This window comes from Siphateles boraxobius, unplaced genomic scaffold (assembly GCF_051911475.1).
Source record: "Siphateles boraxobius isolate OS27281-9 unplaced genomic scaffold, OSU_SipBor_1 1, whole genome shotgun sequence".
Lineage (NCBI taxonomy): Eukaryota > Metazoa > Chordata > Actinopteri > Cypriniformes > Leuciscidae > Siphateles > Siphateles boraxobius.
In genome coordinates this window covers 17,151,392-17,172,331 of record NW_027508699.1, presented here as the reverse complement: position 1 = coordinate 17,172,331, position 20,940 = coordinate 17,151,392, and the positions used below count along the sequence as shown (strand labels likewise).

Sequence of the window (20,940 nt, the reverse complement as noted above, 5' to 3'; positions counted from 1 at the left end):
TGAGGAGAGCGTGAAAGAGGTAGTGGGGGTTAGCAGCTCGTCGGGACAGCGTAACCATGGCGTCTGTAATTACCCTGGATGTGCCTCCGGGCCAGCCTATCAGAGGGCTTCCTCCGACGCTCGAGTGTGGCGCATGGCATGACATTTGATCACTCTCTTATCATGCGTGTTCCTTTTGGGAGAGGTGCTGGCTTAAAAGGGGAGATTACTGGGCTGTGCTGGTGTGATAAACCCCCTCAGTTTGCTGAACGCCACACACGAGGCCACGACTAACCACTGACCTCATCTCATGCTAAAGAAGTGTGTGAAGTCAACCCAGGCTAATGCTTGGCAGGTTAACGCATGCTAATGGGCTCAGAGAACCAGAGATTATTTACTTACCACTGGATATTCTTCACACACATTACCTTAAAGAGAGTACTCACGCTGAAAGTGTAAATGTAGTTGGAAATGCGGGTAATGTGAGTATATGTACTTGGTAATCTCAGTGTTTTCTACTCTCTCATTATCTCAAATACCTCCAGACAATTTGTCCATGTCTCCTTCATTCGCAATAACGATTACGCTGAGTTTCTAACCTAAGAAACGTATACCATTCTGTGGAGACACTCTTGGCATTAGCATTGAAGGCAGATGTTGTGTTGAAGCAGAAGCAAAACCAAAGGCAACAAAATCACTGGCAGGTTTAACGCTCTCACGTTTGGAGGCGTTTCATGAAGGCGTTGGTGATCAGAAGATGCTCTAGTTTCACTAAAAATCACATGTGGTTCATTGTAATAATAGTTTTTCTCTTGCTTTCTTTCAAAAATAAAACTCACATATGCCTGCTGTACTCTAAATACGGTAACAGATTGTGCTCTTGTTATTTTTAGTAGCTCAAATGGAGACAGATTTTTTTTAATTAATTTTCTATTTTGTAGGTAAAAAAAACAAATAAATTTACACCCAGTCAATTACAGGGGTCAACAGAAAATTTACAGGGGGAAAAAAGATTTTATTATTTTATTGAATTGAAATATATTTAGTTATTAACATTCACATGCAAGTTTGAAGTATTCTAGCTGGCGTGAATTTAATATTTAGTATATCCAGCTGGCGATTGTTATTTTAGAATGTACCTTCTTATTATTCACATGTCGACATGTCAAGCTTGTCACGTGACACACCGATGCCACAATAGACGTATGACTGATATACCGTATGACTGATGTATCTTTTTTATTTCACTTTTCCTTTTGATTCGAAATTTTCTCTGACTAAATCGTAAAATATCTGATATCCCGTAAGTAAATGTATTTTGTTGTTTAACTCTTTCTCCGCCATTGACATAATTTTTCCGGCCCTCTGTGTTTTAACTGTTATACGGTAGGGGGCGTTATGACACATCTTCTGAAAGAGTAGAGCACGGACAAAAAAGTAGCAGAAACAAGAGCTAAAAGCATTGCTATGGAAGCTTGTTTCCGACATGGAATAAAACCAATTAAAAGATAATTGCGACTTTTTATCTCACAATTCTGACTTTTTTTCTCACAATTGCGAGTTTACATCTCTAAATTCTGACTTTTTCTCAGAAAAAAACGGACAATTACGAGTTATAAAGTCAGAATTGCGAGATGTAAAATCGCAATTGTGAGTTATAAAGTCAGAATTGTGTGATAAAAATGTGCAATTACATTTTACTTTTACATTTTTTGTTCAGTGGCAGAAACAAGCTTCATTGCTTATGCACATTTCTGACGAAAAAACGAGTTTTTGCTTTTTTTTTTACGAAGCTTACTTTCAAGTATTGATAAAAAAAAATGCATGATGGTAGAAATTTTTGTTCTGATATTCATACAAAAAAAAACTAACACCACCATGTTAGTTTGCGCTGCAATGCTGAAAATCAAAGAGCATACCAAATTCTGTGACCATCAAATTTGTGACCATATCTGCAAGGACAGCTTCCACACGTGTATATTACAAACTGCACGTGAGATGTACAAACTATCTATGAGATCACAACAACAGCAAACCACAAAGTTTGTTTGTGTATTGGAGAGGTTTATACATCTTACATGAATGAGTAGAAATAAAGTCAACTTTATACAATTTTTTTAAAATATTTTTTAATAATGTTATAAAATAATGTAAAAATATTATCTAATAATTAAATATAAGCTTTAGTAACAAGAATAAAGACCATTATTTAATTCAATTTCAAATTCAAAAAATTCTTAATAATATCATGTTTAATATTTATAACACTGTGGGTCATTATACACAAAAAATATATAGCTCCCTTTTATATTTTTCTCTTTTTTTATAAAGCACCTTGAAAAGCCACCTTTAAGGGTGCTACACTATATAAAAATATTATAAGTCTATTATACTGGTGTTATTATTATCATGATATTTGAGGGTCATGAGCATCGAAGTAGTTGAGTAGTTAAAACGTTTTTATTTTCTTTGGTCATGGTCGTGTTATCTTGCCTCTGGTGCCCCCTCAAAAATAAAAATAAAAATAAGATAATAATGCATGACGCCCCTAGTTATCTTAATTGTTTAAAATTGTGTGTCTCCTAATTAACACATGCAAATGAATCCTAATTGCTCTTACTAATGGGCCATGCTCTTATTAGTTCATTTATCATAGTTTTCTCTTAATGGTGAAAAAAGGCTGAAATGTGTTTGATTGATGCTTGTATCATGAATATATAGCAAGCATTTGTGGAGTCTGATATTATGATGGAGAAAGTACAGATGTGTGAGTAAAGGTTTCAAAGGAAAAATGCATTCATGCTCCAAGTTTGGTCATTTTAAGCCTAGCGGATGCAGTTTGTGTGCTCTCTCACTGCTAATTGCAGTTTAGTGAGCAGTGACAAAGTTTCTCTCTCTTGCAGGATTTGGTGACCAATGTGTCACCTCGAATCGTGCGTGGGACCACCTCAGGCCACCTTTACGGTCCTGGCCTGGGCTCATTCCTCAACATCGAGCTCATTAGTGAAAAAACAGCCGCCTACTGGTGCAAGAGCGTGGCTGAACTCAAAGCTGACTTCCCCAAAAATGTGAGTTCACTTTCAGCTCAGCGTTTGACTTCTCTTCTCTTTATCTCTTATTTCTCTTTCTCCTTTACTCTTATTCCTGCAGAGTTTTTTTTTTTTTCATAATGTGATTCATTACTTTGTTTCTCACTTTGTGAGTCTGGGGAGCCTGTCAGTGTTTTATCAACAGCCATAATTCTCTATAATAGAGGTGCCATCTTTTTCCCTCGTTTTCAGTCCCTCAGTAACTCGAGTCGCTTTTGCTCTGTGCATGTTAACTGCTTCACTAGTAATTGTGTAATAGAATCTCACTAATAGAAGATTTTCCAAGGCCTTCATTCTCTTCTTCTCCCTCCTCTGTTGCTCCGCAGGCACATGACAATAGCTTTTTGTAGTGTTCTTTTCATCGCAATCAGCCATCTCTTTTCTCTCTAATCATTTGCAATGAGACAGCCCGTTTGAGCACAAAATAACTTCCTCAACTTTCGTTGTCTGCCTGCTTCACTCAAGGGTGAGATTAATTTTGAATTACAGGGTGTAATTATGAGGCACAATGTCACTTTTCACACTAACCCCATGAATCCCTCCTTCACACAGATGTGTCTGTTTTTTTGTTGTTGTTTTTTTCAGACTGGCTTTTACCTCACTGTCTACATAGGAAGCTATCTTCTTAGCCAACATCCAATCCTAAATTGAACTTTGAATTAGTGCTTTTTTTTAGAGTTTGAAGTTAGCATGTTGTTGAAGTCAGCATTTTGTAGCATGTTACAGCGGAATAACCTAGTAAACAAAAATGGGTAGCACATAATTATATTTGGTAAAATAATTAGTTTTAGTTAGGCTACATACTTTTTGGTATTGAATGAAATTTCATTTAAACTGTGTGATTGATTGATTTGCCGACATTTACTGCAGTTATGAGATTCAGACTTTCAAAAAGCACTCACATCCTTGTAGTTACAACTTAATTTGCATTACAACTCAGAATTGTCCGCAACATTAATATGCGGAAACGCTTAAAACAGAGGCAGAGACTTGCGCAGTAAAATGTAGTTATTATATTTCTGTTCAATAACTCTTAACTGACTATTGTTAATGTTTTAATAATTCAAGATTAATCTGAAAATAAATGAGGGACATGCAATACAATTAAATGTATGTAGCTAGCACAAAGTTATATAACTAACGTCTAATGTCTGACTAAATTAGCATGTTGCTAGGCTAACGACATTTACTCTGGTAAACATTGCTACAATACTTTCACAAATATTGTACTGCACAGGTTTCACCTTAAGGAGTTATACCTTATCTAACCCTAAAAAAAATAATTGTTATTTGGTATAATCTAATAAAGTAAGGTTTATTCAGTCATAATAAAATATTTGTGACAATTGTCAAACCAGTTAATTTGGAAGGAGCCACATGAAGCAGTCTTTTACAGTGTGATTAAATTATTCAGTTGCATTTACACTTAACTATACTTTGTAAATGAAATGTACATTTATTTATGGTCAACACTACTCTCACTTCACCTTGTCCGTCATCTTGGATTTGTGTTTTCACTACTCGCCACAGTGCTTCCCAAGATTGCCTTCTCCAGAAAGGATATATTAGAATCTGACCAAAAAAAGGCATCTTAGGAGGAACCAATATTAAAATGTCTACATTTAGCTATGCTCCCTTAAAATACTTCCACTGTAGGCGGCACACTAGGTTTTGAAAAAGAGCATCTTTCTCTCCCTGTCACACATCTAGCAAGATAAACATAATATGCACACTGAATTGTTAAGTAAGACTCTCATTGATAATGCTCATTGATTTTGGGCAGATTTCAGCTATTCAACATGCCCATTATCTCCATTTACTATTTACAATTTCCATTTTCCCCCAACGCTCCTCGCCACCACGTCATGACCCGCCTGGGCCAGCACCGAACACACTCTAGGGGAATGTTGAAGTGTGTGTTCAGCGGAGCTCATCACAGCGTGTGACTGGTTCGTGGTCAGGGGTGATGGGCGAATGCCGCTGGATGAAATGAATACTAAGAATAGCATAATGAATAACAAAACCACTGCAATAATTTCAAATTATACTGGCTCACATATTTCAGCCCCACAAACACACTCTCTGTGAGCCCGCGAGGCTCACGAGATTCCTGTAACTGAAAAACAGATGTGGCTCGTAGAAAAAGATATGACCCCGCCCCCTTCTCTTTTTTTAATTTCCTCACATCATTGCGTGATTGACAGTTTCCAGAGCAATGGGGGTCCCTAGAGGGTCAGTGTTGCCAGTGTTGGCGGACGGGCTCGGTTACCTCAGCACAGTGTTATTAAAGCGATAACAGGGTGATTCCTGTGCTTCTCAGAGACGCAGCCTGTCTTGCTCACTTTCTCACTCTTTCGTTTTTTTCCTGTCTGATTAGAAAGGAGTAGAGAATGGAAGCTTATTTCTGCCACCAGAATAAAAAAATTAAAAAGGTAATTGCGAGTTTTTATCTTTCAATTCTTTACTTTTTTTTTCAATTCTTGAGTTTATGTAGTATTTCACAATTCGGAATCTTTTTTTAAATCTTTGAATTGCAAGATATAAACTCAGAATTGCGAGTTGAGAAGAAAAGTCTGAACTGTGAGATATAAATTAGCAAAAAGTAAGCATTGTGATAAAGTCAGTTACCTGTTTTTTTGTTTTGTTTTGTATTTTCACATGAAGTCAGAACTGTAATATGTAAACTCAGAATTCCAAGGAAAAATCAAAATTTCAAGATGTAAACACTGAATTCTGAGAATTTTTTTAAAGAACTATGAGATGTAAACTTGCCATTATGATTATATGATTTTATATTAACTCAATTGTGAGAAAAAAGTCAGAATTGTGAGATAAAAAGTCTTGATCTCAAACAAATGACTTTAGTGGCAAAAACAAGCTTCCATAGTAGAACAATTCCCTGCATGTACATTCACAGATTTATTCCATCTCAAGCTCGAGTTTCTGCTAAATGCAAGACAGCAAAAAGAGCAGACTTGATGTAATATTATAGATATATATGTATAGACGGAGACACAGCCCTCAGTTATCCTCCTGACACCAATAAAACTTTGATGCTGCTTTTCTAGCCTTGGTCAGTATGTGCGGTTGAGCGGAGCTCCCAGGGGTAAGCGAATGAGAGGAGGTGGGGTTAAAGCTGCTGCAGGTCCCCCAGGTCCCAGCGAGATCCAGGATAGATGGACTCATAAACTTCAACACATGCTTTGGCCGCCAAGCATTCCTCCCAGCACCCTCTGTGCCAATTTGTTTCCCTTAAAAGCGCCCGGCGAGGAGGAGACACGTGGCGTATATCTCTCCGCTTTATGGTGCGATTACAGTGTCTCCGCATACAGAGAGAGTAATACAGCTAAATCCTGCCTTGCCACAGAGGAGCTGAATAATGCCGTCAGCGTGATGTTTTTATTGTTTTAATAATACGTGCATGCCACTGGGCATCTGCAAATGCACTGAATTATAAAGCAGCACAGTTTAAGGCAGGGTAATAGCTTTAGCTTTGAGCTGGGCTGTTAAAAAATGAAATAAATAAATGCGGATTAGAAAAACTGGCGGATTTTGTGCAAGCGCGTCAGGTGAAATCACACTTCATCAGTCATTTTCATTCTCCCTAAGGTTTTTCATTCTCACACTCTTTTCTTCTCTGTCTAGATTGTCATTGCCAGTATTATGTGCGGTTACAACCAAGCTGACTGGACTGAGCTGGCAAAGATGGCTGAGGTAAGCCGTCATTCTCTTTGCGTGTGTTTGTCAAGTTTGCTCTGTTTGCTCCTTATACATCTCCCAACTTCTGAGAGTAATCAGGCTTATTGGAAGCATGAAAAGTAAATGTAACATGAATCCGTGAAATTAGTTAATGTTCTGAAGATCTTGTTCCTCAAGATATCCATTCCATTTACATGTTTGAAAATCTGTTAATGTGAATTTTCTGTGAAGTCTGATTTTTTTTGCTCAGCATATCACAAAAAGAAGCATTTGTTTATCACATGCTTTCTCAACACAGTGACAAACACAGTCGCATCCATATTCATAGTGTAAAGCCTCATTGGTTCTGTGGAAAGAGGCTTTTACATTAAATTTGCATTAGATACTGTATCATTGGATTTCAGCCTTTCGGGTGACAGAAGCCAACTGTGCTCACAAACTGTGAATAAGAAGTTGTAAAACTTTATAAAATGTATGTTTGCCATAGCTGGAACAAACCTGCTTCCTCTATCATAACCATACTGACCTTGACAGAGTAAGTGTGCTTTTCTTCATCTAGTGGCTAAACAAAGGCTTGACTTAAAGACATAGACATCAAATATGAACATTTGTCATCATTTACTCAGCTCATCTTGGCATTTCTTCCTTCTGTGAAACAGAAACATCCAGAGCCACTGTGGACAGCCGTGTGCAGGAAATGGGCTACAGATTCCGCATTCCCCAGGTCAAGCCACTTTTGAACCAGAAACAGCGCCAGAAGCGGCTGACCTGGGCACTTGAAGTAGCACTGGACTGTTGCTCAGTGGTCCAAAGTACTTTTTTCGGATGAAAGCAAATTTTGCATGTCATTCGGAAATCAAGGTGCCAGAGTCTGGAGGAAGACTGGGTTTCTGCCGCTGTTTCTGGTTCAAAAGTGGCTTGACCTGGGGAATGCGGCAACTGTAGCCCATTTCCTGCACACGCCTATGTAAGGTGGCTCTGGATGTTTCTACTCCAGACTCAGTCCACTGCTTCCGCAGGTCCCCCAAGGTCTGGAATCGGTCCTTATCCACAATCTTCCTCAGGGTCCGGTCACCTCTTCTCGTTGTGCAGCGTTTTTTGCCACACTTTTTCCTTCCCACAGACTTCCCACTGAGGTGCCTTGATACAGCACTCTGGGAACAGCCTATTTGTTCAGAAATTTCTTTCTGTGTCTTACCCTGTGTCTTACCTTACACTGTCGATCACAACATACTTCTTGACAGGCTGGAAAACTGGGTCGGGTTTTCTGGGATTGTCCTAAAATTGTTCAGGTCATACTTGGTAGGGAGAGGTTATTATGTGAGTATAGGAGACAATAAGTCTGAGTGGACATCCATGACATGCAGAGTCCCTCAAGGCTCTATTCTTGCGCCACTCCTATTCAACCTGTACATGCTTCCAATGAGCCAAATAATGAAAAATAACCAAATCGCTTACCACAGCTATGCAGACGATACACAGCTCTACTTAGCCCTATCGCCTAACGATTACAGCCCCATTAACTCTATGTTCCAATGCATTGATGAAGTAAACAATTGGATGTGCCAAAACTTTCTTCAGTTAAACAAAGACAAAACTGAAGTCATTGCGTTTGGAAACAAAGATGAAGTTCTCAAGGTGAACGCATACCTTCAGTCTAGGGGTCAAACAACTAAAAATCAAGTCAGGAATCTTGGTGTGTCTCTGGAGTCAGACCTTAGTTTCAGTAGTCATGTCAAAGCAATAACTAAATCAGCATACTATCACCTGAAAAATATTGCAAGAATTAGATGTTTTGTTTCCAGTCAAGACTTAGAGAAACTTGTGCATGCTTTCAGTCAATACTTAGAGAAACTTGTGCATGCTTTCATCGCCATCAGGGTGGATTATTGTAATGGACTCCTCACTGGCCTTCCCAAAAAGAGCATAAGACAGTTGCAGCTCTTACAGAATGCTGCTGCTAGGATTCTGAGCAGAACCAGAAAATATGAACACATCACACCAGTCCTCAGGGCTTTACACTGGCTGCCAGTTACATTTAGGGTTGATTTTAAAGTATTATTACTGGTATATAAATCATTCAATGACCTAGGACCTCAATACATTGCAGATATGCTCACTGAATATAAACCCAACAGATCACTCAGATCATTAGGATCACATCAGCTAGAAATACCAAGGGTTCATTCTAAGCATGGTGAGTCTGCTTTTAGCTACTATGCCAGCAGCAGCTGGAACCAGCTTCCAGAAGAGATCAGATGTGCTCCTACAGTAGTCACATTCAAATCCAGACTCAAAACACATCTGTTTAACTGTGCATTTAATGAATGAGCACTGTGCCACTGTTCGTCCGACTGTTTGTACTGTATTCTATTTTATGTTTTTAATTATTCTGATTTCTTTTGATTATTTCTGTATTTTATCTTTTACTCTAAACTGTTTTAATCTGATTTCTTTTGATTATTTTAATTTCTTCTATGTAAAGCACTTTGAATGTCCATTGTGTATGAAATGCCTTGCCTTGCCTTGCCTTACCCTCTTGCTTGAGGGTGTCAATGATGGCCTTCTGGACAGTCTTACCCATGATTGCGGTTTTGAGTAATGAAACAGGCTGGGAGTTTTTAAAAGCCTCAGGAATCTTTTGCAGGTGTTTAGAGTTAATTAGTTGATTCAGATGATTAGGTTAATAGCTAGTTTAGAGACCCTTTTCATGATATGCTAATTTTTTGAGATAGGAATTTTGGGTTTTCATGAGCTGTATGCCAAAATCATCAGTATTAAAACAATAAAAGACCTGAAATATTTCAGTTGGTGTCCAATGAATCTGAAATATATGAAAGTTTAATTTTTATCATTACATTATGGAAAATAATGAACTTTATCACAATATGCTAATTTTTTGAGTAGGACCTGTATATTTTTAAATATATATTAAAATCTAATATATTCCTGTGATGTCAAAGCTGAATTTTCAGCATTGAAACTTAGAAAGTTAGAAAATAGAGAGTTCAAAGGAACAGCATTTATGTGAAATAGAATATTTTCTGAACAATGTAAAAGTTTTTACTGTTATGGCTTTTTATTCAAAGAACTGGTTCATAAGTGAGGCATTCGTTTTGGCAACGAGACGATACCGGCTGTGCTGTATACACTGGTCGCACTGTGCATCCTTGACTCACTTAATAGAATCGGTTCGTTAGAGTCTTTTGCCTTTTAAGAAGAAAGATGTTTGTACCATTTTATTTTGCAGAATTCTTTATTTTTTTAACATGACATTCAAGACAGATCATAATACTATGTGTAAATAGGGCCAACTTGTGGGTTGTTTTGTAATGTGTATTATATCACAGGCATGTTGAGGAGGAAGAAGATTGTCATAATGATACAACAGTAGAGAATAACTTACATGATTGTACATTATAACTTCCCACTAAACTCCCTCACAAACATCTTCCTTATTCGTCTTGAAGCTCACCGTCACGCCAACCTCCTCTTTGCATGAGCCAAATCTTCTCCTGGGTTTTTCCTCAATGTAAACGCACATGTGTGAGGGATCGTTGAGCGCATTTGTATGTGTGTGTGAGAGGGCGTCGAGGAGTTAAACTGGAAGGTACGAGAGCGTACAACACCTCAATTAGAGCAGCAGCAGCAGTAAATGTTAGTGATGGCAGGGTCCTGTCCGTTTACATACAGAAGGAAACAGCTCCAGCGAGGACACACACATACATCGGCTGCAATAATACCAGTCTGCAGGAACCCTCAAGTGTGACTATATATATATATATATATATACTAGAGCCCGACCGATATGGATTTTTGGGGGCCGATGCGATACCGATATTAGGGAGTAAAAAAGCCCGATACCGATATATCGGCCGATATTATTTATGTGTATATTATAATACAGTAGCAATATTATTTATGTGTATTATAGTACAGTATACCAGTCAAAAGTTTGGACACTTTCCTATTGGTGTGTACAAACTTTTGATGGGTACTTTACACAGTAGCTATAAACAGAATAAATATATTTTATAAACACGTTTTGCAATGATCACTCAAATGTGGTAATCAAACACTTGTGTGACACAGATATGTAATGGAGGCAGGGGGAATGATAGAATGAGAATTATACAGCTGAGCTGTAACCAAACTAGTTTGCATTGCATGTTATATTATATTATATTATATTCTAAATACTGTTGCATAATCTTCACTAACGACGACTTTGTCTTTTAATTTAGTCATAACTTGTATCAATAAATATATAAAAAGTGTCACTGACAAAACCTTATTATCTTCTATTTTTACTCTTAATTCCTCTAATCTCTACCAGTGGAGGAAGAACTCAGATCTTTTTACTAAAGTAAACTGAATAATATCATAATGAAAACGTTTTTAATTACATATGTACAGTACTTTTATACTACTTTAAATAATTAGTAAGCAAAATGTACTAAACGTGAAACTAGGCTACTCTTAATGCAAAATGGCCCTATATAGTGTTATAATTATATACATTTTTGGAATATTGCTTGATGTTGTAACGTAGCGTTATCAGGCAGAATGAGCTTTAACACGGTGTCTACACCGGACGCGGCCGTTACTGCTCGCGTCGCAACAGCTGTTTACCCTAGACAAAGCAGAATCAGTTTACTGTCGGAGATCGCTCGCGCCACGCATTTTAATCAATGTTTCATCAACCAATTGCCTTAATAAATAAGAAGAAGGCCTAAATATAGCAGACAATATAATCAGGACTTCTCAGCTGCGTGCTTGCAATAGTCACAAGCTCACACAATACGTGACAGAGGCTTGTAGCAGAGAAATCAATTCTGTGAATTACACTGCGCAAATCACAAGTAGGCTACTACCCACCGGATGAAGAAGGGTTGGCTCTCAGTCTCCACAAGCTACATAAAATATTCATTTTATTTTATTTTATTTCATTTTTCGTGTTTGCATTTATGAGGAAAAAACAATGTTACAGACGCGACAGTTCAGCACTACGGACGTGAGCGCTCTGAAAGCGGCACTAATGCTTTGAAACTTTCACATAGACATCAAACAGAAAGCACAAAACCTTTCGTTTCAAAGTGAATTTCGTTTTGTATTAATTGTATCTTAATTTTAATCAATGTTTCATCAGCCATTTGCCTGGATTTAATTTATAAGAAGTAAATTTAGCAGACGATAGATAATCTCGACACGGAGGCGCCTGCGGGTGAACTGGAGCTCGTCTCATGAACCGAAACTCAGCGTATAGACCTGAGAATTGAAATATATCTATATTGAAATGTCTAATGTCTCTTTTAAACAGAACAATTCAAAACGAAAGACAGACAGACTCATGTAATCGTATGAATATGTGCATTTCTCTCTGGCGCGCGCTCACTGAAGATCGCGAGTCAGCATCGTCAACTTCATCTTTGGCTGACACTGACTGAAAACACTTGTTTATTAATAAACAATTAAAATGTCTCCTTGCTATATTTGTTGTATTCATAATCATTATTTTGGCCAGTTCTTGTGACAGCTTTTAGGTGCTTTATTGGCAGCGCCACCCTTACATGAATCACCGTACCCGCATTTTTTAAAATATTCATTTATCGGCCATTATAAATGCCGATACCGATAGTTAGGAAAATGCCTAAAATCGGCCGATAATATCGGCCCGCCGATATATCGGTCGGGCTCTAATATATACAGTATAATCTTACTGACCCTAAACTTTTGAACGGTAGTGTACATCCCTTACTACATCAGATACTTTGTGTCATTGGACCATCAGTACTGACCCCTTGTGACTCGATTACGTATGTAAACCTCGTTCCCTGAAGGAGGGAACGGAGACGTAGTCGACATGTCAACTGATTGGGATCACACTTAGGGAGCCTGTCATCTTCGAGTAATGTTAAAACAAGCCAATGCACATTGGCATGCGAGATCTGCATCTCACACTCCGCCCCCGCGGCGCGGGTATAAATACGGAAGTGGATGCACGCACCAGTTGTTTTTCGCTGAGGAGCTGAGCGGAGCCGTATAAATACGGAAGTGGATGCACGCACCAGTTGTTTTTCGCTGAGGAGCTGAGCGGAGCCCTGAGTCAGCGGTGGTCCAGCAATAGTGGCGACAGGACTAGGTCTCCGTTCCCTCCTTCAGGGAACGAGGGTTACATACGTAACCGAGACGTTTCCTTTCAGTCGCTCACGTTCAACGTAGTCGAAATGTCGACTGATTGGGATCCCAATTAAAACACCACTAGTGCTGCCACCTTCCAGTGCCTAGATAAAAACCTCCTGATCCTCCAATATTATTGAGGCAGAGATGGAACAGAGCTTAGGCCAGGGAAGTCACTGCTGTTCCACAAGACCCGCTCAGTTTGACTTGGATAACACTTGGGAAAGTGTGCCCTTTCGATGGAAGGAGGGACGCTGCGGAAACCACATCCAGCCGGCAGGGAGGTAACATTTGATACACATATAGACACGGGGTGGATTAACGGGCAGTACAACATATAGAATGTCACTGGGGTGGCTCCAGCCTATAACAGGGGGGAGACTCAACCAGCCAGCGACAGCAGAGCGGGCTCTGCCAAGGGAGCCGTACCGTACCAGAAAACACATATGGGACCACCGTAGGGATCACAAAATGTGGACTGGTTCCACCACAGGTTCCACCAGTGCATACGAGTGAAAGACCTTGCTTCGGACGGTCCGCCACGTCCGTTGCCGAAGGGTATGGAGGAACTCAACAGGGTACGACTAATAAGGGGAACTCTACTGGAGCAAGAATTGCGCACGTATCCAGTCCATAGGAGGGGAATGGCGCGGCCAGCCGACACTTCAAACCAGGCTTACAGTGAAACCGACTTCATGTGAAGGGAGCCCACGGGAAGCAACGGTTCGACACATAGGCTAGTTCTTTAGCGAAAGTGATAGGTGTCGCCCAGTCCCCCAACTCTATTTAACATCTGTTCAGTGAGGCACTCTGTGTCAACGCCTAGGAGGGACCAATACTCTCACTTAAGAGGAGCTCACCACCCAGGTGGGCACGTGCATCTTGGGAAAACTTTCTCACCAAGATGAAGGCCACATGTAAACCACATGTAGTGGGTTAACCTCTGCTTGGAAACAGCCTTCCCTTCTGCTGGTCTCCGTAAAAGACAAGAGCTGGTCTGAGGTCCGGGCTTTGCATTCTGAGCACGTATAGCCGCAATGGAGCAGAGGGACAGAGAAAAGCCAGAGCTGGGTCTGCCTCCTCTGGGGCAGCGCTTGCAGGCTAACCACCTGGTCCCATAGGAGAGGTAGGAACCTTGGGTACATATCCAGGCCAGGGTCTCAGATTTCATGAAAGTTGCCGGCCCGAATTCCAGGCACGAATTGTTGATCGAAAATGCGTGCAAGTCCCTACCCTCTAGATAGAGACCAAGCAAGCAGGAGAACTGTTTCTCTAAAAACATGATTTTTAACTCACTGCCTGCAGGGCTCAAGGGGAGGTTTCTGCTGTGCAGTAGCACCAGAGATAAGTCCCAAGAGGGTAAAGAGCGGATTCAGTCTCCTTGCTCGCCTAAGGAACCTGACGATCAAGTCGTGATTCCATTGGATTTGTATACCCTGCATCATGATGTGTGTCAATACAGAGGCAACAACATTTTGAGGTGGAGGAGACAGCCCTCACTCCAACCCATTAGCAGGAAAGTAGCACTGAAGTGACAAAACACTTTCGGGATCTCCTCACGGAGAGAAGAGTCAATTCATTGAAAAGGTTCCACTTCTAATGGGGAGCGTGCAACATTTTGAGAGGGTGCTCTCGCAGAAGTGATGGTCTCTACGGCATAAAAATTCTTGCGGTAGTAACCAGAACCTCCGCATCCCGTTCTTTGAAGGAGTCATGAAGGGCTGTCGAGACAAGTCTTCCTGACTTAAGCACAGTTATGTGCAAGAAGGCTCACTGGGGAACGCATTTCTGTGGGGGATGTCCATTCAGACAGGAGAAAAGAACAACTGGCGGAGGGACGAGTCCGGAGGGGCAACAGATGTAACTGTGCGGCCCCAAAGTGGTCCCAAACAGCTGGACCGCCTGGGGACGGAGACTCCAATCTCTCTGGCCATAGGCTGTCGTGACGCTCGTCAGCAACACGATTGAGCAGACTGGAAGAAATAAGTGGAATGAAGCGACCTCAGAAGCTTCTATCTCCGAGGAGGAGGTGGTGGGCGAGTTGTGACATGCGAGGGAAGCGTAGCGCATCAGTTGCAATGTTGGAACTCGAGGCAATGGATGCCAATGCAGTCGGAAGGCCGCCCAGACCTCCGTTACTGCATGCCCTTTGTATGTGGCCCCTCAGCTGATATTGATGGACACTCGTTCTAGGGACCGTTGGCCCGGAGAAACAAAAGGTCTGTTACAGACTGAGGGTTTGCCGGAAGGCCAGGGTGTTTTCACATGGAGCGGGCCGCTCTGCCACAGCCAACTCGGGACTTGGCCGTAAAGTCAGTGCTGAAGCGGTCTTCATATGGAGGAAGCCAAGCGGCTGCATCTACCATATGCCCCAGGAGCCTCTGAAGAGTTTCACTGGGACCCTTTCTCACTTATATACAGCACTAACCATCCACACATTATTTTTCAGAGATGCGGTGGATCGAATCCATCTCCAAACTAGAAACGAGATCCTCAGCCCGTGGAGGAGTTTACTCTTTCCCCGTTGACCTGAGGACCCAACTGGCTATGAGCACTTGAAGGGTAGGACTTTGTACTGATACTTCATACCTTTCGAACGCACAAACACAGGATGGCCTGTATTGCGTAAGGATAGAAATCGGAAGTACATGTCTCTCAGGTCGAACGCTGCAGACCAATCTTGGTTACGGAGCATTTGGAAATGCATCCGCTGGGGCAGGATGTGCTTGGGCAGCAGAAAACTGTTGGGCGCAGTTCTCCACCACGTCGCCGAACAGCCCAACCTGGGAAATCGGGGAGTCCAGGAATCGAACCTTGTCCTTATCCGCCATATCAACCAGGCTGAGCCAAATATGACGCTCCTGGACCACCAGGGTGGACATCGCTAGACTGATCGCACAAGCCGCAACGCTTGTGTCCCGGAGGGCCATGGGATGCAAAGAGGAAGCGGCTTGCCCACAGGCTTTGTAAACTCTGGAACGGACGAGAACTCACAGGCCTGAGAGGGGAGACAAGGATCCCCCATCCAAGAGGCAGCGACCGCCAGACACAGGTGTGCCGCGACAGACCGCTCCACTGGAGGGATAGCTTCGTAACCTTTCACCGCTCGTCCGTCAAGGGTAGTGAGGGGGGAGAATCTATCTAGGCAGTGTCTGGCAGTAAATGGTGCCATCCACGACCTAGTAAGCTCTCCATGCACTTCAGGAAAGAATGGCACTGGGACGGCGGGCTGAGAACAAGTACGGCCTGCCCCGAGAAACCAATCATCCAACCAAGACTGAGCGGGACACGGTGGAGGATTCCACCCGAGCCCGACAGCCTCGGCTGCCCTTTTCAGCATAGCTGACATTTCTGAATCTGGTCCGGGCAATGTTACACTCCCAGAGGGAGATAACGCAGCTGAGTCATCATCTCCAGAGGCCAGCTCACCCTCCGATGCTGCAATCGGCATCCTGTCCTTTAGGGGGGTCCCGAATGAAACGGCTGGTCGGTTTATTAGAGGAACCAGCATGCTCAACGGGGGACTCCACCGGATGCGGTGTGATGGAGAAGTGAGGAGCCCACATGGAATGGTTACCGGGCAGGTATTCCATCCTCCAATCACCCATCCCACACGGCACCCTAGGGTGGGGCATGGTAATGGGGACTCCACCTTCGCGGACGAAGGCGAGTCTCAATCTCAACACAGCGACAGTCATATTCCCGCAATGGGAACATGAACCAAACACGTGATGCAACAATTGTAACCGTCAGAGGGGGACAGGGAACGACCGCATCCAGAAACGCATGGGTGGAATGACATCTTTAAAAGTTGTTCTTTCAGGAAATTAAAAACTCTCACCAATGCCGGAGCACACAGGGGAATGATCGCTGCAACACTGACAGGGAGGGTGCAGCCTGTACCTGTGAAGCACTCACTTTCTTACCCCTCAACCGGCCATCAGACAAACAAACACAAACACAGAACGGTGATTCTGTTAAAACAGCAGTTGAGAGCTTAGAAGGCTTGTGACCACCACTGTACTCGCGCTGTAGAACCAGCAGCACTGGGAGAGACTTCCTGAAGAAGGGCCGATGCATTCGCTCATTGTAATATAACAACACTCTTTAGAGACATCGGCATGAAGACCGATCGGCTCCGAAGCAAAAGACAACTGGTGCGTCCATCCACTTCCATATTTATACCCGCGCCACGGGTATGCAGATATCTCACGCCAATGTGCATTGACTCGTTTTAACAGTCCTGACAGCGTGATCCCAATCAGTCGACATGTCAAGTACGTCGAACGTGAGCAACTGAAAGGGAACTGATCTTAATACCAGGAGTAAACAATGTATTTTGCTCTGATTTCCACTGAACTTGGGCTGTTTGGAATTAGGATCAGGATTTTGATGTTTCATGCTTGCCTTTACTAAACACACTGTGCTTTAATGTAACTTTCAAAGACAGCCTTTTTCTGTGGCGACGAAGACTAACTTTAGCTGAGAGAAGAGTCCAAGAAATTTCTTAATGCTGGTCTTTAATTCATTCATTAAAGAAGTCCACTGTGTTAAAGGGCCCAACAGAATTGTCTATCAAAGGTTTCTTGATGTAGCTATGAGCTGGATTGGGCCGGGCAGCACGGCTTTGACCACAGTGGAGTGGTTAGTTCTTGTCAAAGTTAGTGTCAGGTCTGATCAGTGTTTGTGTTGAGGCCTCTGGCTGTCTAATGGAGCGTATCCAGACATCCTCCACTCACTCTGTCTCACTCTCTCACACACACACACACACACACACACACACACACACACACACACACACACACACACACACACACACACACACACACACACACACACACACACACACACACACACATACATGTTTTGTTTGTGTGACAAAACATGTATTTTTCATGTATTTGTACATGTATTTTACATGTATTTTTCAGAGTCTTGCAGGTAAGCCACAGCTTAAAGCCTGGTCCATATGTAGGACTGAAATTACCTGAGCTTACAAATGTAAACCTACTATAGATGCAAGTACTTATCTTCGTCTCGACGAGCGCAACAGTTGGCTTTTGTTTCTCGTTTAAGTGGGGAGCTTTGATGTGATGTACTTTTGACTATTGCTTGATAATAGAAATAAGCTTTGAAGTTTTCTGTTGTATGTGGTACACAAAAGTTATTTCTCATTATACACATGCTCTTGTTTCTGCCCATGGCATTGTTAGGATTCACAAATAGAATTACTTGAAATCTGTCCAAGGATGCAATCTTTCCCACTAAGTCGCAGGTGGAAAATGCAGAAAGGGGCCATTGAATGTTACGGTGTATTGTGTGTAAATATCATCTGTCCTTGGTTGTGAATCTCCTTGTTGAGTCCGCCAGCCTCTGAAAACACAGAACTGCACAAGAACTGTTCATCAGGGGCTTTATAAATTTGGTTTCTGTGGACATGCAGCTGCATACAAATCTAAGATCAGCACGAGCAAGCACGGCAAGCATCAGCTGGAGTGGCGAAGAGCTCAGGAGCGGTGGAAATGCATTCTTTGATTAATCACTCACTCTTCACCATCTGGCAGTCTGACGAACGGATCTCGGACTGACGGGAGAATCTGAATCTGACTGAGAGGGCGACTCACATTCCCAACCTTCCACGCATGCATGTTGCCAGCTGTAAAGTTTGACGGAGGAGGAATAAGAATAGTCTAGGGTTGTTTTTTCATGGTTTGGGTTAGCTTTTTTCCTTCAGGGGAGTTATAACACATTCACACATATATAAATGTATACTCTATGTGTGTTTTGTGTGCACATATGCACACACTGCATTAATTGCATTAAATTGTTCAAAAGGGACAGTATTGATCATCAACTGTGTATTCATCAAAGAATTCTGAAAAAAATGTATCGCTGTTTCCACAAAAAATAAAACTATTAAACAACTGTATTCAACATTGATAATAAGTAAAGTTATTGAACACCAAATCAGCATATTAGAATAATTTCTGAAGGATCATGAAAATTCAACATTTAAAAAACTTACCCCAAAGCTTTGCAATCACAATAATAGTATTGTTTAAAATATAAAAAACTTAAATTGTAATATTTCATAATATTAGTTTTGACTGTACTTTTCGATTTTTCCAGCCTTACTGAGAAGACTTTCAGAAACATTAATAAATTCTCAAATGTTTGAATATTAGTATGTATGTATACTGTGTATATACAAGAATCTACAGTTATTGACCGCAAACGTATACTTTTTTTTTTTACTCGTATTATTAAACAAAATTCAATTCAATTCAAATTTATTTGTATAACGCTTTTCACAATACATATTGTTTCAAAGCAGCTTTACAGAAAGTGCATTTTAGAACTGTACATAGAAAAATACAGTTAGTTAATCATGTATTAATTTAGGGCATAACATATCGCCGGCTCTTCACAGGCGTCGAGTCGTCTCTTCACAGGCGTTTAGTCATCTCATTGCAGGTGTTGGGGCATCTGAAGTCTCCGTGAGAGGCTGGATACAAACTGGAGCTGACGAACTCTATTTATAACAGCAGAAAAGCAGATGGGAAATAATTAGCATAGCTGCTGTTCATAATATTAATGCATAATAAGAGATGCGTCTTTAATCTAGTTTTAAACTAGGACAGCGAGTCTGAGCCTCGAACAATATCAGGAAGGCTATTCCAAAGTTTAGGAGCTAAATGTCAGAACGTCCTCCCTCCTTTAGTGGACTTAGATATCCTAGGAATGACCAGAAGCCTCGAATTTAATGATCTTAAAGAATGCGATGGATTGTATGGCGATAGAAGGTCCATTAAATAGACAGGAGCTAAACCATTTAGGGCTTTATAGGTCAGTAGTAATGCTTTGTAATTGATACGGAACTTAATAGGTAACCAGTGTAGAGATGATAAAATCATATTTTTAGCGACAATATAGCGACAATATTCGCTCAACATCAGTACTGACTCCAGTTATGTTCATGTGGATGCAGGAAGGAAACAGCCACTGAAAAATGTCAGCATTGACTGGAAACCCTTTCCAGAGAAGTGTGTTATTGCAGTACGGACCAACATCATATTAATCTCCATCGTTTGTGGAATGAAATGTTCACAAAGCAGATATCCTCATATTTTTGGCCATATAATATAATTATGCAGCTTATATCAGCACACCTTTAGTAGATTTGCAGAATACTGTCTCCTGCCTGTCTTGTCTGTCATTTTGTGTCTCTCAAACCCAGCCAAATCGCTCGCTTGCTCTCACTTACTATTCCTCTCTCTCTCTCTCTCTCTCTCTCTCTCTCTCTCTCTCTCTCTCTCTCTCTCTCTCTCTCTCTCTCTCTCTCTCTCTCTCTCTCTCTCTCTCTCTCTCTCTTTTTCCTCTCCTCTCTAATGGCTGTCAGGCTTTCGGAAAGCCAAGGCTGTGTGTCTGAAGCAGCAGGTTTGTAGGGTGTGTAGAGGAGAAATAGTTCTGGCTCTCCCCATTTCAGTGCGGTTCAGAACGGCCGCCAGAGCGTAATTGCCTGTTGAATGCTTCCCACTTCCAGCACCCTCGCTCACTCACCCACACCCCATCCACCTGTGCTGCCTTTTTTCTGCTTCCCTTTTTATAAAACGACTCTGTGGCAGCTTTGACATGTCAAAGAGTTATTCTAGGTCTATTTTAAGAACACCATTTTATGCATTTTGAATGCTGGGAAGTGCTCAAGGCGTTTTATTTTTTATTTTTTGTTATAGATTTGTCTCTTTTTCTTTGTGCAGCTTCTAGGAGGCTCCTGCTGTTTTACATACAGCTGGCCCAAAAAGTATTTGGACACTTTATATAGTATAGTATATATATTAAAAATGTTTTTATGATCATTTTATTTTTGTTAAGGAAGTGCCCAGATGCTTTTTACGTCTTTATTTTGATTAATAGATATATTTTATCATTTTAAAATGGAAGAAAAAAACTTTTTTTTGTACATGTAATTTGGTTTGTTAACAAAAGGCATTCA

At 41.2% G+C, this 20,940-nt stretch overlaps 1 protein-coding gene across 1 annotated transcript in view; it reads left to right on the top strand.

Moving 5' to 3' along the window:
• Window positions 1-20,940, top strand: part of dpydb (dihydropyrimidine dehydrogenase b) — a 202,947-nt gene that overhangs the window by 123,523 nt on the left and 58,484 nt on the right. The window contains exons 14-15 of the mRNA XM_077225503.1: window positions 2,883-3,047; window positions 6,714-6,782. Coding sequence (XP_077081618.1) covers window positions 2,883-3,047; window positions 6,714-6,782 — 234 coding nt within the window. The remainder of the gene's footprint in view (window positions 1-2,882; window positions 3,048-6,713; window positions 6,783-20,940) is intronic.